The following is a 15,279-nucleotide window of genomic DNA, read 5'->3' on the forward strand; positions in this document are numbered from 1 at the left end:
ACATGCTTCGAAGTACGGTAATGGAATATTTCGAAATTTTTTGTCATATTTTGCGTCATGCTCGTGGCCGAGATTTAGCGTTGGGATAGTGTCTAGAACGCACGAACAAAACGTCGCTGTTTGGATATAACGATGGATTATTTGGGACCAAACCTACATTTGTTATTGAAGTAGAAGTCCTGGCAGTGTATTCTGATGAAGAACAAGCAAGGTAAGAACATTTTTCTTATAGGAAATGTGATTTTGGTGAAGGCTACACTGGGTGGGTGTCTAAATAGCTAGCCCTGTAACGCCGGGCTATGTACTTACATTATTGCAAAATGTGCTTCATCCGAAAAGCTATTTTAAAATCGGACATATCGAGTGCATAGAGGAGTTCTGTATCTATAATTCTTAAAATAATTGTTATGCTTTTTGTGAACGTTTATCGTGAGTAATTTAGTAAAATCACCGGAAGTGTTCGGTGGGAATGCTAGTTCTGAACGTCACATGCTAATGTAAAAAGCTGGTTTTTGATATAAATATGAACTTGATTGAACAGACATGCATGTATTGTATAACACAATGTCCTAGGTGTGTCATCTGATGAAGATCATCAAAGGTTAGTGCTGCATTTAGATATGGTTTGGGTTTATGTGACATGATATGCTAGCTTGAAAAATGGCTGTGTGATTATTCCTGGCTGGGTACTCTGCTGACATAATCTAATGTTTTGCTTTCGCTGTAAAGCCTTTTTGAAATCGGACAGTTTGGTTAGATAAAGGAGAGTCTTGTCTTTAAATAGCTGTAACATAGTCATATGTTTGAAAAGTGTAAGTTTTCGGATTTAGAGGAGTTTGAATTTCGCGCCCCGCCCATCATTGGATATTGGAGCAGACGTTCCGCTAGCGGAACGTGTAGATGTAAGAAGTTAATTCCAGGTTGTAAGGCAAAAAAATAGGAAAAGCGCAGAGGGGGGTGAATACTTTCGCAAGCCACTGTATACTTTTGACCATGTAGTATTTACTGGCCAATAAAGGTCAGGCAGTTCAGCTAAAATAAAGACCTTGAAATAAACAATTACTTTAATCTGATTGGTATTTGACCATTCATTTCTACAAAACGAGCAGATTTCTGTTGATGGAGTTGTAGTAACTAGGTTTCTTGCAAGTTAGCTAGCTTATTCCATCCTTCACAACAAAATATTTTGGGGGCTGTCTTGTTAGACTTCAGTGCAACTTTTGACATTATCGATCATAGTCTGCTGCTGGAAAAACGTATGTGTTATGGATTTACACACCCTGCTATAATGTGGATAAAGAGTTCCCTGTCTAACAAAACACAGATGGTGTTTTTTAATGTAAGCCTCTCCAACATAATCCAGGTAGAATCAGGAATCCCCCAGGGTAGCTGTCTAGGCCCATTACATTTTTCAATCTTCACTAACGACATGCCACTGGCTTTGAGTAAAGCCAGTGTGTCTATGTATGTGGATGACTCAACACTATACACGTCAGCTACTACAGCGACTGAAATGACTGCAACACTTAACAAAGAGTTGCAGTTAGTTTCAGAGTGGGTGGAAAGGAATAAGTTAGTCCTAAATATTTCTAAAACTAAAAGCATTGTATTCGGGAGAAATCATTAACTCAACACTAAACCTCAACTAAATCTTGTAATGAATAATGTGGAAATTGAGCAAGTTGAGGTGACTAAACTGCTTGGAGTAACCCTGGATTGTAAACTGTCATGGTCAAAACATATTGATACAACAGTAGCTAAGATGGGGAGAGGTCTGTCCATAATAAAGCGCTACTCTACCTTCTTAACAACACTATCAACAAGGCAGGTCCTACAGGCCCTAATTTGTCACACCTGGACTACTGTTCAGTCAGGTGTTCAGGTGCCACAAAAAGGGACTTAGGAAAATTGCAATTGTCTCAGAACAGGGCAGCACGGCTGGCCCTTGGATGTACACAGAGAGCTAATATTAATAATTTGCATGTCAATCTCTCCTGGCTCAAAGCAGAGGAGAGATTGACTTCATCACTACTTTATTTATGAGAGGTATTGACATGTTGAATGCACCGAGCTGTCTGTGTAAACTACTGGCACACAGCTCGGACACCCATCCATACCCCACAAGACATGCCACCAGAGGTCTCTTCACAGTCCCCAAGTCCAGAACAGACTATGGGAGGCGCACAGTACTACATAGAGCCATGACTACATGGAACTCTATTCTACATCAGGTAACTGATGCAGCAGTAGAATCAGATTTAAAAAACAGATTAAAACACACCTTATGGAACAGCAGGGACTGTGAAGCAACACAAACATAGGCACAGACACATGCATGTATACACACACACACTTGGAGACATACGCACTATACACACACGTATACATGGATTTTGTGCTGTAGATATGTGGTAGTGGAGGAGTGTGGGCCTGAGGACACACAGTGTGTTGTGAAATCTGTTAATGTATTGTAATGCTTTTAAAATTGTATAAACTGCCTTAATTTAGCTGGACCCCAGGATCTCTCTGTACTTTGCTCTGTTCATCTTTCCCTCGATCCTGACTAGTCTCCCAGTCCCTACCGCTGTAAAATATCCCCACAGCATGATGCTATCACCACCATGCTTCACCATAGGGATGGTGCCAGGTTTCCTCCAGACATGACGCTAGGCATTCAGGCCAAAGAATCTTGTTTCTCATGGTCTGAGAGTCTTTAAGTGCCTTTTGGCAAACACCAAGCGGGCTGTCATGTGCCTTTTACAGAGGAATGGCTTCCGTCTGGCAACTCTACTATGAAGGCCTGATTGTGGATTGCTGCAGAGGTGGTTGTCCTTCTGGAAGGTTCTCCCATCTCCACAGAGGAACTCTCTAGCTGTCAGAGTGACCATTGGGTCTGAATACTTATGTAAAATAATTATTTTATTATATATTAGCAAACATTTCTAAAAACCTGTTTTGATTTGTCATTATCAGGTATTATGCGTAGATTGATGTGATTTTTTGTTTATTTTATACATTTTTGAATAAGGTTGTACTGTAAAATGTTGAAAAAGTTTTTTCAGAAAGCACTGTTAAACATTAAACAATGAATTTAAAGTACACTTTTAATAAGTGTATTGACTTAAGATATAATAGAAAAGCCATCTCTTATTTTAAGTATGTTATGTGAATCTTTGGGATATTTAAGTATACTGTAATATATTAAAAATATATACTTTTTTTGCTGCCTAACAAAGTCACACACACACACACACCTAAAAGAAACACTTCCTGTTTTAAATAACATCCCAAGACACACATGCATGCACACACACATACACCACACCACACCACCCCACCCCCCCTTCCCAAAAACATGTGTAAATATTGGAATATAAATTGTGCCTTCCTGCATTATACTTATGCTAAAATGTTTATTATATTCTACTGCCATTTACCATTTACGGATTATTATATTTTCTAATTTCTTATTGTTGTTGCATTGTCCAGAAGGAGCCTACAAGTAAGCATCCATTGGACGATGTATACCATACATACAGTACAACTAATACAACTTGAAAATACATACTGATCAGAATATAAAAATGTTTCACTTACACACCAGACATCAGAGCTCAGAAACTCTCTCTCTCTCTCTCTCTCTCTCTCTCTGCTGTAATTGGTCAGTAGTGAGGTGTGTGATTTACACAGACAAGTATTTGACTGAACATATGTTCTAATGAAACACAAACACACACACAAACTCTCCCTCCCGTCTGTGCAGTTTGAGCAGGTAGTCAATATATTGGGTTGTGAACGAGAAGGCCGTATTGTAGAGGACAGACCACAGCTGGCTGTAATACTACACCACTGTATCTGGAACTAGTTAACCTCACACACACACGTAAGTACTCTCTCTCCCTTCCTCTCTCTGCCTCCTCTCCCTCTCTATCCTCCTCTCTCTCTCTCTCTCCTCCCTCCTCTCCCTCCTCTCCCTCTCTCTCCGTTCCTCTCTCTGCCTCCTCTCCCTCTCTCTCTCTCTCCTCCTCTCTCTCTCCTCCCTCCTCTCCCTCCCTCTCTCTCCCTTCCTCTCTCTGCCTCCTCTGCCTCTCTCTCTCTCTCTCTCTCTCTCTCTCTCTCTCTCTCTCTCTCTCTCTCTCCTCTCTCTCTCTCTCTCTCTCTCTCTCTCTCTCCTCTCTCTCTCTCTCTCTCTCTCTCTCTCTCTCTCTCCTCTCTCTCCTCTCTCTCTCTCTCTCTCCTCTCACTCTCCCTCTCCTCCCTCTCTCACTCCTTCCTCCCTCTCTCATTCTTTCCTCCCTCTCTCACTCCTTCCTCCCTCTCTCTCCTACCTCTCTACTCCAGCGTTTGATCCACTTGTCTCTCTGTCTCCTGCTGATGTAAAAAGGATCTCCAGCCTGAAAGGTCTCTCTGGGAACCGGCCTTCTGCGCAGCCTGCTGCCTTCCCCCTGCACACACACACGCACGCACGCATGTTAGCTACTTTTGTCTGTCTGTCTGTCTGTCTGTCTGTCTGTCTGTCTGTCTGTCTGTCTGTCTGTCTGTCTGTCTGTCTGTCTGTGTCTGCCTGCCTGCCTGCCTGTCTTTGCTAAATGACCATCTTATTGTTATACAGGCACGCTGCAGACCAGCTAAGTGGAGTTCTTGCCTCCATGTTGGGGTCCTTCGGCTCCAGAGGCTCCATTTTCCGCCGGCCACGTTTCCTGCGAGGGGAGGGGTCAACTTCCTCTGGGGGTGTAGGGGGGGCCATCTCACACGAGTCCTGGAGAGAGAGAGAGAGAGACAGAGGTTGAAAAATAAAGACTGAACTTTAACCAATGACCACTATCAAATAACAGGGTTTTAATAACCAGGTGCGTGCTTCTGTGAGTGTGAGAGTTTTAACACCAGACTGAGACTGCCCCATATTAACAACAGCTATTTAACAACAGCTGTTAACAACAGTGTTCAATGAGGCTAGATGCTACTAGCATTACAACAGTGTTCAATGAGGCTAGATGCTATTAGCGTTACAACAGTGTTCAATGAGGCTAGATGCTACTAGCGTTACAACAGTGTTCAATGAGGCTAGATGCTATTAGCGTTACAACAGTGTTCAATGAGGCTAGACGCTATTAGCGTTACAACAGTGTTCAATCAAGCTAGCTGCTATTAGCGCTGCAACAGTGTTCAATCAAGCTAGCTGCTATTAGCATTACCTGTTCAATTAACCTAAATTCTATTAGTGTTACAACAGTGTTCAATGTAGCCAGTTGCTATTAGCATTACAAGTGTGCAATGAGCTAACTGCTTTTTAGCGTTACATCAGTGTTCAATAAAACTAGCTGCTATTTGCCTTTCAACAGTGTTCAATTAAGCTAGCTTCTATTAGCATTAGAAATGAGTTCAAATAAACCTATTGCTATTACCATTAGGCTACTGTGTTAGTACAATACCGTTTCTAATGATGCTAGCCATATAATGCTAAAATAACATGGCGTGTTTAATAAAGAAAGCCATTCATAAAATCACGACCAAGATAAACAAGGTGCTAATATTATGCTAGGCTGCTAACAGGTTAGCTGGGTTTAACGATCCTATCAGCTAATCAGATCACTGTGTTAACCTGTTTGGGATAGGGGGCAGTATTGAGAATTTTGGAAAAAATATGTGCCCATTTTTAACTGCCTCCTACACCAACTCAGAAGCTAGAATATGCATATTATTGTTCAGGTTGGATAGAAAACACCCTAAAGTTTCTAAAACTGTTTGAATGGTGTCTGTGAGTATAACAGAACTCCTATGGCAGGCAAAAACCTGACAAGGTTTCATGCAGGAAGTGGCCTGTCTGACAAGGAGTCGTGCGTCTTGCATCTGTTTATTGAAGAGTAAGGATCTTAGCTGTAACGTGACAATTCCTAGGGCTCCAATAGGCTCTCAGAACCCGGGAAAAACCTGAACGATGACGAGGCGGCCTCTGGCTGAAACAGATTATCGCCTTTGGTAAGTGGCCGATCAGAGGACCATTGAATGACAGCACATTGAATGACAGCACATGACAGCACATTGAATGACAGCACATGACAGCACATTGAATGACAGCACATGTATGAAATGTATGAGTTGTATGGAATGTATGCATTCACTACTGTAAGTCGCTCTGGATAAGAGCGTCTGCTAAATGACTAAAATGTAAATGTAAAATGAATGAGGCGCGTGCACGATTCGCCCCCGTGGAGAAATTTCATTCGGCTGTTTAGGCTCATTGCAGATTCCCGGTCGGAATATTATCGCTTTTCTACGAGATAAATGGCATAAAAATTGGTTTTAAACAGCGGTTGACATGCTTCGAAGTACGGTAATGGAATATTTAGACATTTTTTGTCACGCCATGCGCCATGCTCGTGACCGTGATGTAGCATTCTGATAGTGTCTAGAACTCACGAACAAAACGTCGCTGTTTGGATATAACGATGGATTATTTGGGACCAAACCTACATTTGTTATTGAAGTAGAAGTCCTGGGAGTGCATTCTGATGAAGAACAGGAAAGGTAAGAACATTTTTCTTATAGGAAATGTGATTTTGGTGAAGGCTGAACTGGGTGGGTGTCTAAATAGCTAGCCCGTGATGGCTGGGCTATGTACTTAGAATATTGCAAAATGTGCTTCATCCGAAAAGCTATTTTAAAATCAGACATATCGAGTGCATAGAGGAGTAATGTATCTATAATTCTTAAAATAATTGTTATGCTTTTTGTGAACGTTTATCGTGAGTAATTTAGCAAACTGTTAGTAAATTCCCCGGAGGTTTGCAGGGGGTATGCTTTTTCTGAACGTCACATGCTAATGTAAAAAGCTGTTTTTTGATATAAATATGAACTTGATTGAACAGACATGCATGTATTGTATAACATAATGTCCTAGGTGTGTCATCTGATGAAGATCATAAAAGGTTAGTACTGCATTTAGCTGTGGTTTGGGTTTTTGTGACATCATATGCTAGCTTGAAAAATGGGTGTCTGATTATTTCTGGCTGGGCACTCTCCTGACATAATCTAATGTTTTGCTTTCGTTGTAAAGCCTTTTTGAAATCGGACAGTGTGGTTAGATTAAGGAGAGTCTTGTCTTTAAATAGCTGTAAAATAGTCATATGTTTGAGAAATTGAAGTAATAGTATTTCAAACGATTCAAAAATCGCGCCACTGAATTCAGGTGGCTGTTACGTAGGTGGGACGAATTCGTCCCACATGCGCCAGAGAGGTTAAAACAACAGTATCTAACATGTGACATCTTCCGGCTACCCGGAAAAAGCACTAAACAAACTTCAGTTAGTGCTAAATACGGCTGCTAGAATCCTGACTAGAACCAAAAAATTTGATCATATTACTCCAGTGCTAGCCTCCCTACACTGGCTTCCTGTTAAGGCAAGGGCTGATTTCAAGGTTTTACTGCTAACCTACAAAGCATTACATGGGCTTGCTCCTACCTATCTTTCCGATTTGGTCCTGCCGTACATACCTACACGTACGCTACGGTCACAAGACGCAGGCCTCCTAATTGTCCCTAGAATTTCTAAGCAAACGGCTGGAGGTAGGGCTTTCTCCTATAGAGCTCCATTTTTATGGAATGGTCTGCCTACTCATGTGAGAGACGCAGACTCAGTCTCAACCTTTAAGTCTTTACTGAAGACTTATCTCTTCAGTAGGTCCTATGATTAAGTATAGTCTGGCCCAGGAGTGTGAAGGTGAACGGAAAGGCTGGAGCAACGAACCACCCTTGCTGTCTCTGCCTTGCCGGTTCCCCTCTTTCCACTGGGATTCTCTGCCTCTAACCATTTACATTACATTTAAGTCATTTAGCAGACGCTCTTATCCAGAGCGACTTACAAATTGGTGCATTCACCTTCTGATATCAAGTGGAACAACCACTTTACAATAGTGCATCTAAATCTTTTAAGGGGGGGGGTTAGAAGGATTACTTTATCCTATCCCAGGTATTCCTTAAAGAGGTGGGGTTTCAGGTGTCTCCGGAAGGTGGTGATTGACTCCGCTGTCCTGGCGTCGTGAGGGAGCTTGTTCCACCATTGGGGTGCCAGAGCAGCGAACAGTTTTGACTGGGCTGAGCGGGAACTGTGCTTCCTCAGAGGTAGGGAGGCGAGCAGGCCAGAGGTGGATGAACGCAGTGCCCTTGTTTGGGTGTAGGGCCTGATCAGAGCCTGAAGGTACGGAGGTGCCGTTCCCCTCACAGCTCCGTAGGCAAGCACCATGGTCTTGTAGCGGATGCGAGCTTCAACTGGAAGCCAGTGGAGAGAGCGGAGGAGCGGGGTGACGTGAGAGAACTTGGGAAGGTTGAACACCAGACGGGCTGCGGCGTTCTGGATGAGTTGTAGGGGTTTAATGGCACAGGCAGGGAGCCCAGCCAACAGCGATTTGCAGTAATCCAGACGGGAGATGACAAGTGCCTGGATTAGGACCTGCGCCGCTTCCTGTGTGAGGCAGGGTCGTACTCTGCGAATGTTGTAGAGCATGAACCTACAGGATCGGGTCACCGCCTTGATGTTAGTGGAGAACGACAGGGTGTTGTCCAGGGTCACGCCAAGGTTCTTAGCACTCTGGGAGGAGGACACAAGGGAGTTGTCAAATCAAATCAAAATCAAATCAAATGTATTTATATAGCCCTTCGTATATCAGCTGAAATCTCAAAGTGCTGTACAGAAACCCAGCCTAAAACCCCAAACAGCAAGCAATGCATGTGAAAGAAGCACGGTGGCTAGGAAAAACTCCCTAGGAAAAACTCCCTAGAAAGGCCAAAAACCTAGGAAGAAACCTAGAGAGGAACCAGGCTATGAGTCCTAGAGAGGAACCAGGCTATTGTCCCTATTACAGGGGCTGAGTCACTGACTTACTGGTGTTCTTCCATGCCGTCCATGGGAGGGGTGCGTCACTTGAGTGGGTTGAGTCACTGACGTGGTCTTCCTGTCTGGGTTTCGCCCCCCCCCCCCCCCCCCTTGGGTTGTGCCATGGCGGAGATTTTTGTGGGCTATATTCGGCCTTGTCTTCGGACGGTAAGTTGGTGGTTGTAGACATCCCTCTAGTGGTGTGGGGGCTGTGCTTTGGCAAAGTGGGTGGGGTTATATCCTGCCTGTTTGGCCCTGTCTGGGGGTATCATCGGATGGGGCCACAGTGTCTTCTGATCCCTCCTGTCTCAGCCTCCAGTATTTATGCTGCAGTAGTTTATGTGTCGGGGGGCTAGGGTCAGTCTGTTACATCTGGAGTATTCTCTTGTCTTATCCGGTGTCCTGTGTGAATTTAAATATGCTCTCTCTAATTCTCTCTTTCTCTCTTTCTTTCTTTCTCTCGGAGGACCTGAGCCCTAGGACCATGCCTCGGGACTACCTGGCATGATGACTCCTTGCTGTCCCCAGTCCACCTGGCCATGCTGCTGCTCCAGTTTCAACTGTTTTGCCTGCGGCTACGGAACCCTGACCTGTTCACCGGACGTGCTTGTTGCACCCTCGACAACTACCATGATTTTTATTATTTGACCATGCTGGTCATTTCTGAACATTTTAACATCTTGACCATGTTCTGTTATAATATCCACCCGGCACAGCCAGAAGAGGACTGGCCACCCCTCATAGCCTGGTTCCTCTCTAGGTTTCTTCCTAGGTATTTGGCCTTTCTAGGGAGTTTTTCCTAGGGAGTTTTTCCTAGCCACCGTGCTTCTTTCACATGCATTGCTTGCTGTTTGGGGTTTTAGGCTGGGTTTCTGTACAGCACTTTGAGATTTCAGCTGATATACGAAGGGCTATATAAATAAATTTGATTTGACAAATACAATTTGATTTGATAACTAGCATACTGAAACAACAATGTATTTAATGATGCTAGAAGCAAAAATATATGGCTGCTCTAACAGTCTAGCAGTTTTTATAGGTGTCGCTAACAAGCAAGCAGGTTAGTTTATAGGCGTGTCGCTAGCAGGCTAACGGGATAGAAGGCTAACAGGCTTCCAGGCTAACAGGCTAAGTTTATAGGTGTGTCGTTAAGGAGATTGTCCGGAGCTCAAAGGCTACGCTAACGAGCTCTCAGAGACCATAATGAACAGGTGAGAAGCTCCATAAAACACATTAAACAGTGGAGACCATGTGTCCCTGGAAACACACACACACACACACACACAGACACACACACCACCTTTCTCATCTTACACACTGGTGCTGGTACACATTGCAGCAAGAAAACTCATGTAAGCTTCCAGAAATATTTCCTGTTCTTTAGCTCAGTAGGCTAACATGGTCTTAGGCAGGTGCATGACATCTGTAAATATAAATACAATTGTTAAATTACGAGTCTAGTTGGTTTAGCCATGGAGAAGGCAGCAACCTTCCCGCTAGCCATGATTGGCTGAGATAATGAGTAGGCTGAATATGCCGATAGATGAGTTCGGATTGGTCTGCCATATAGAACGCTTCTGTCTATAATATGAGCTGCTCAGTATGTGTAGGTAATCCTTTCTAATGCAGCTTTTTTGAAAGAGATCACTTAGTAGAGCTGCGAAGGTGTTGCTCTCCACTTTCTGGAGGACCGAGTTTTGAAATGAGTGGAATTAGAGTATGATAGCTAAGGAGATGCAAAACATTCTGGCATTTGATTGTAAATATCCAGACGGAGTTGAAAAATGATCACACAGAAAGAAGGCTGTTGTATAAAACACCTGTCCGGATTACATCTTCAAACTAAGGGTAACCATGGCATCCGTGACAGAGAGGGAGAAGCGTCCATCCATGAATACGGGTAAGAGAGTCTAGCTAGCTACATTTTCAGATATTACACGTTTCTAATTTTGTCAGAAAGTCATTTCAAGTTAAAGTGTACTGTTAGCTAGCTAGCTAACGTTAGCTGGCTGGCTAGCTAGCTAACATTACGTGTATGATCAGTGCAGTAATATTATTTGTATCTCAGATCCATTTACGTTGCTAGTTTTAACCTAATGTTAGATGGCTAACATTGAACCTGGTTGGTTAGCTACCTGTAGATTCATGCAGGGTAGTAACACCATGAGTTGGGATTATAGTTCATTGTTTAGCTAGCTAGATGTCTAAAAAAATACTCCCCTATGCAAGTAACTATTTCAATATAATGTTTATGATGTCACTGCGACAACTGTCGATAGACGTACCTGGTAAATTTGCTCTGGCTATCTACTCCGATTTCAGAGCACACTCATCTGAGTGTGCCAGAGCTGACGAATTTCTGAATGTTCAACATGAATTTGGCCGGTGTCAGTAAACGTTGGCAAAAAAGCGTAACTACATTCTTTCCACCAGCACAGTTACAGTCACCAACGCTCTGGATAACATAAAAACAACTTAACCAGCTCTGCTATGGAGAGTAAAATGGTCAGAGTGAGCTGTTCTCTCATTTGTGTCTGGAAGTAGCTCGTAAACTAACCACCGTTAGCCAGTTAGCTTGGGTGCATGACTGCTGTTGTTAGGTCAGAACGCTCGGATCAACCCTACTCCTCAGAGAGCAAAACGCTCTGAATTTACAAACAGACAATCTGACAACGCTCTGAGTTTATGAATGCCCAGAGCACACTCTGGCACTCCAGATTAAATTGATCTTCACAGCCGTAGTATAAACCAGCGTTTAGTCTTGAAATCTTTGGTTGTTTAGTACATAGCCTCACATGTGAATCCTTAAAGAGATGGGTGGGGCTAAAGCTTAAATGGGTGGGGCTAAAGCTGTTAGACAGGTAACTCTTTATCCACAATATAGCAGGGGGTGTAAAGCCATTACAAAATATATAAAACACATACGTTTTGTTGCTGGCATGTCATCCCTAAGTTTGCTAATCTTGCCAATGAAAAAATCATTACAGTAGATGGCAATACCAGTTGGTTTTGTGATGAATGAGACATCTGATTCAACGAATGATGGAGCAGAATTTCCCTTTTTTCCCCAAAATGTTATTTAAGATGCTCCAAAGCTTTTTACTATCATTCTTTATGTCATTTATCTTTGTTTCATAGTGTAGTTTCTTTTTATTCAGTTTAGTCACAGGATTTCTCAATTTGCAATACGTTTGCCAATCGGTTGTGCAGCCAGAATTATTTGCCATTCCTTTTGCCTCATCCCTCTCAACCATAAAATTGTTAAATTCCTCCTCAATCCAAGGGGATTTAATCATTTTTAGTCATTTTCTTAATGGGTGCTTATTAGTAACTGGAATAAACCATTTCATTAACGTGTGAAGTGCAGTCTTTTTTCTCCTTTTTACACATCACGGACCAACAGATATTCTTTACATCAACAACATAGGAATCAATACAAAACTTATTGTATGACCTCTTATACACAATATTAGGCCCAGCCTTTGGAACTTTGGTTTTACTTTGTTCAGAGAAGACTGTGTGAATCAGGCCTTCATGGTCGATTTTCTGCAAAGAAACCACTACTAAAGGACACCAATAATAAGAAGAGACTTGCTTGGGCCAAGAAAGATGAGAAATAGACATTAGACTGGTGGAAATCTGTCTGATGAGTCCAAATTTGAGATTTTTGGTTCCAACCGCCGTGTCTTTGTGAGACGAAAGGTACGTGAACGGATGATCTCCGCATGTGTGGTTCCCACCGTGAAGCATGGAGGAGGAGGTGTGATGGTGCTTTGCTGGTGACACTGTCAGTGATTTATTTAGAATTCAAGGCACACTTAACCTGCATGGCTACCACAGCATTCTGCAGTGACACGCATCTGTTTTGTGCTTAGTGGGACAATGACCCAACACAACTCCAGGCTGTGTAAGGGCTATTTGACCAAGAAGGAGAGTGATGGAGTGCGGCATAAGATGACCTGTCTTCCACAATCACCCGAACTCAACATAATTGGGATCGTTTGGGATGAGTTGGACCGCAGAGTGAAGGAGAAAAAGCAGGAAACAAGTGCTCAGCATATGTGGGAGCTCCTTCAAGACTGTTGGAAAGCATTCCAGGTGAAGCTGGTTGAGAAAATGCCAAGAGTGTGCAAAGCCGTCATCAAGGCAAAAAGAGGCTACTTTGAAGAATCTCAAATGTAAAATATATTTGGATTTGTTTAACACTTTTTTGTTTACTACATGATTCCATAAGTGTTATTTCATAGTTTTGATGTCTTCACTATTATTCTACAATGTAGAAAATATTAAAACTAAAGAAAAACGTTTGAATTAGTAGTTGTCTTCAAACTTTTGACTGGTAGGGGATACTGTATGTGGAATGGTACTGTATGTTCCTAACATGGGAGATCATCAAACACTTAGTAAGAAAAGGTATATATAGAGAGAGATGGAGAAAGAAAGGGGAGAGAGAGAAATACAAAAGGGAGAGAGAGAGAGAGAAAAATACGAGAACTAAGGACAGATCATCGGAATCCCCATAAATGGAGAAAAATTTCACCACAATAACTACTGTGGGATATTACTCAACAGCAACATTGGGAAAATTCTCTGCATTGTCATTAACAGCAAACTCATACATTTCCTCAGTGAAAACAATGTACGTTTTACCAAATTACAGTACAACAGACCACGTATTCACCCTGAACACCCTAATTGACAAACAAGCAACCAAAACAAAGGCTAAGTCTTCTCATGCTTTGTTGATTTCAAAAAGATTTTGACTCAATTTGGCAGGGTCTGCTATACAAATTGATGGAAAGCGGTGTTGGGGAAAAACATTGGCAAATAACACACACATTTCTTCCCACAGGGCCGTGGGGTGAGACAAGGATGCAGCTTAAGCCCCACCCTTTTCAACATATATATATCAACTAATTGGCGAGGGCACTAGAACAGTCTGCAGCACCCGGCCTCACCCTACTAGAATCTGAAGTCAAATGTCTACTGTTTGCTGATGATCTGGTGCTTCTGTCACCAACCAAGGAGGACCTACAGCAGCACCTAGATCTTCTGCACAGATTCTGACACACCTGGGCCCTGACAGACCTGGGCCCTGACAGTAAATCTCAGTAAGACAAAATGAATGGTGTTCCAATAAAGGTCCTGTTGCCAGGACCACAAATACAAATTCCATCTAGACACTGTTGCTCTAGAGCACACTAAAAACTATACGTACCTCGGCCTAAACATCAGCACCACAGGTAACTTCCACAAAGCTGTGAACGATCTGAGAGTCAAGGCAAGAAGGGCCTTCTACGCCATCAACAGGAACATCAAATTTGACAAACCAATTAGGATCTGGTTAAAAATTCTTGAATCAGTTATAGAACCCATTGCCCTTTATGGTTGTGAGGTCTGGGGTCCGCTCACCAACCAACAGCTCACAAAATGGGATAAACACCAAATTGAGACTCTGCATGCAGAATTCTGCAAAAACATCCTCTGTGTTCAACATAAAACACCAAATAATGCATGCAGAGCAGAATTAGACCGATACCCGCTAATTATCCAAATTCAGAAATGAGCCGTTAAATTCTACAACCACCTAAAAGGAAACGATTCCAAAACCTTCCATAACAAAGCCATCACCTACAGAGAGATTAACCTAGAAGAGTCCCTTAAGCAAGCTGGTCCTGAGGCTCTGTTCACAAACACAAACAGACTCCACAGAGCCCCAGGACAGCAACAGGAACACAATTAGACCCAAACAAATCACGAGAAAACAAAAGGACACTTACTTGACACATTGGAAAGAATTTACCAAAAAACTGAGCAAACTAGAATGCTATTTGGCCCTAAACAGAGAGTACACAATGGCAGAATACCTGACCACTGTGACTGACTCAAACTCAAGGAAAGCTTTGACTATGTACAGACTCAGTGAGCATAGTCTTGCTATTTAGAAAGGCCACTGTAGGCAGACCTGGCTCTCAAGAGAAGACAGGCTATGTGCACACTGCCCACAAAATGAGGTGGAAACTGAGCTGCACTTCCTAACCGCCTGCCAAATGTATCACCATATTAGAGACACCAGTGATGAACAAACACCATTGTAAATGTAACCCATATTTAAGTTTATTTATAATAATATTTGATATGTCTCTATTCCTCTGAAATGTTTGTGAATGTAATGTTTACTGTTAATGTTTGATTGTTTATTTCACTTGCATTGGCAACATAGACATATGTTTCCCATGCCAATAAAGCCCTTTGAATTGAGAAAGAGAGATAGAGAGAGAATAATAATATTAAGCTACTGTACCATGATCAGGGCTGAATCTACAGCAGACAGAGAACACACTATCTTCAGCTTTCACTTTGTCCCATCTCTCATTATCTCTCATTCTAACCCTCGACCTCCTCT

At 42.5% G+C, this 15,279-nt stretch overlaps 1 protein-coding gene across 1 annotated transcript in view; it reads right to left on the reverse strand.

Moving 5' to 3' along the window:
* LOC115180838 (DNA (cytosine-5)-methyltransferase 3A) overlaps positions 1 to 15,279 on the reverse strand; it is a gene marked incomplete in the record, with an annotated part of 117,184 nt that overhangs the window by 78,636 nt on the left and 23,269 nt on the right. Inside the window, 2 exon segments of the mRNA XM_029742997.1 lie at positions 4,329 to 4,445; positions 4,646 to 4,759. Coding sequence (XP_029598857.1) covers positions 4,329 to 4,445; positions 4,646 to 4,759 — 231 coding nt within the window.

Source organism: Salmo trutta, unplaced genomic scaffold (assembly GCF_901001165.1).
Source record: "Salmo trutta unplaced genomic scaffold, fSalTru1.1, whole genome shotgun sequence".
Taxonomy (NCBI): Eukaryota; Metazoa; Chordata; class Actinopteri; order Salmoniformes; family Salmonidae; genus Salmo; species Salmo trutta.